The following is a 1,673-nucleotide window of genomic DNA, read 5'->3' as shown; positions in this document are numbered from 1 at the left end:
CTTTCTTTAGTTTAAATGAAAAAAATTTTAAAAAAGACGGATTAAACGTTTTATTTTATTGAATTCATCGAAATAATACTTTTAGCTACAAAGCGGTGTACCTTATTATTTAAGAGTTATGGCTCTGTTTACCCTGTTACGGTATAAGGGAACATGCTTTGCTTTATAATGTTATTCTTGCTGGTGTCGTCAGTGTTACCAAGGTGATGGAATCGTGTTCGTTACATTATGCAAAAAATATTGTAGGTATATCTTCTTCGACGTGTGGGTTGTGAGGTGGATTACCAACCCCATCAACCCTGGTGTCAGCGTTACTACTGAGCCGCCAAAAGCCCCTCAATGGCTCTCGTAACGACTACTAACTTACATCAGTAAGTAGTAACCGAGACCAACGGCTTAACGTGCCTTCCGAAGCACGGATCATCTTTCTTACTTTCGGACAATCAGGTGATCTTCCTGTAATGTCCTAACCAAACTAAGGATATTATTGGGTTTGTAGGTATATTAAGTGTAACAAAATAGTACTATTATAATTATCATTAATCGCCTAGTAAAAAAAAATCTACATATTTTAGTATATTTTTAAACATAAGGTAAAGGAATAAAACGAGAAAAAATAATTACAAATCTTTTATTTTTCTACGGAATTTGTATCATTAATCTAGAAACCTTTGGAATAAGCCCAGTCACATAAATCTTCGACATAATCTCCCTTTACTTCAATGAATCTACCAGGCTCATGAACTCTAGTTTCTATATATTTCCCAAACTTATCTTTCAAGTAACCTTTAATTTCGCCGTTTAGATGCCAGATGTCTCCTTCAATTCTCTTAATTTTGGATATTTTGCGCATACCTCTAAACGTCAAATTCAAATATATGGGTAAACTAGAATTCTTGTTTCTAGATATGAAGTATGGAAGATCTTTTGCTTCTTCTTTTGGTGGTATCCATCCGGAAGGGTAGCTGTCCTTAGGTGTGATTTTAGGAATAGTTTGAAACGGCAAGAGTCTTTCCACATAAGCCCACTCTGGTGGATTCTTCACAATTTCGAAGTCATATTGTTCTTTGACTCTTGACACGAACGGAGATTTAGCGTAACTTGAATAATTTCTTGAAGTGACTATTGCCTGTAACAAAAAAATATATTTAGAAATCAAATCAAAAATGTTTAGAATGTAGATAATAAATCTAATGCACACATAAGCTTCTGTCTTATCACCACGTGTTTGCAAGGTTATGTTCAATAGTAAATATTTGGACTAATAATCATGTAATCGTATGAAACTTTCATAAATGTAAAAAAATATAACGTTTATAGACTAATTTAATACACAATAATCAATACACTGTACAAAAGTTAAGAATAAAATATTATAAAAATAATAATTTATAAAATGAAACTTGTTGGGGAGGGTGTACATCCATAGTTCTGTCACATGTTGCGGCCAAAGCGACATTATTACGTTACGCGAGTAAAAATATAATAAAATAATTACCGATAGTGATTCCGGGGTAAGTTTTGCACCCAAATCAGTTGCGTTGTTCAGGATTTGACCAGGTTTTCCAACAAAAAGTCGCGCAAATGCGCACGGAGTTCGCCACACCGTCGCCATTTTGAATAGCGAATAGAGCGACGGCAAGAGCAATAAGAACTATATTTCGTTTCGAAGG

General features: G+C 34.2%; 1 protein-coding gene across 1 annotated transcript; it reads right to left on the bottom strand.

The window, feature by feature from the left end:
* Window positions 1-617: 617 nt before the first annotated feature.
* Window positions 618-1,656, bottom strand: LOC126373211 (probable 39S ribosomal protein L49, mitochondrial). The gene is made up of 2 exons (XM_050019264.1): window positions 1,499-1,656; window positions 618-1,129 (listed from the first exon to the last, which is right to left on the bottom strand). The coding sequence occupies exons 1-2, from the start codon at window positions 1,613-1,615 to the stop codon at window positions 662-664; spliced, it is 585 nt and encodes a 194-aa protein (XP_049875221.1). The 5' UTR covers window positions 1,616-1,656; the 3' UTR covers window positions 618-661.
* Between the last annotated feature and the right edge of the window lie 17 nt (window positions 1,657-1,673).

The sequence above is a fragment of the Pectinophora gossypiella genome, chromosome 15, assembly GCF_024362695.1.
Source record: "Pectinophora gossypiella chromosome 15, ilPecGoss1.1, whole genome shotgun sequence".
Lineage (NCBI taxonomy): Eukaryota > Metazoa > Arthropoda > Insecta > Lepidoptera > Gelechiidae > Pectinophora > Pectinophora gossypiella.
Note: the sequence above shows the minus strand (reverse complement) of the source record. Positions and strands in the feature narration are given on the sequence as shown.

Bases quoted from the DNA above. Each gene is read 5' to 3' on its own strand.
- LOC126373211 (XM_050019264.1), bottom strand. From the start codon at position 1,615: ATGGCGACGGTGTGGCGAACTCCGTGCGCATTTGCGCGACTTTTTGTT. The intron at 1,130-1,498 runs GTAATTATTTTA...TTTTTGTTACAG, and splicing joins TTACCCCGGAATCACTATCG to GCAATAGTCACTTCAAGAAA.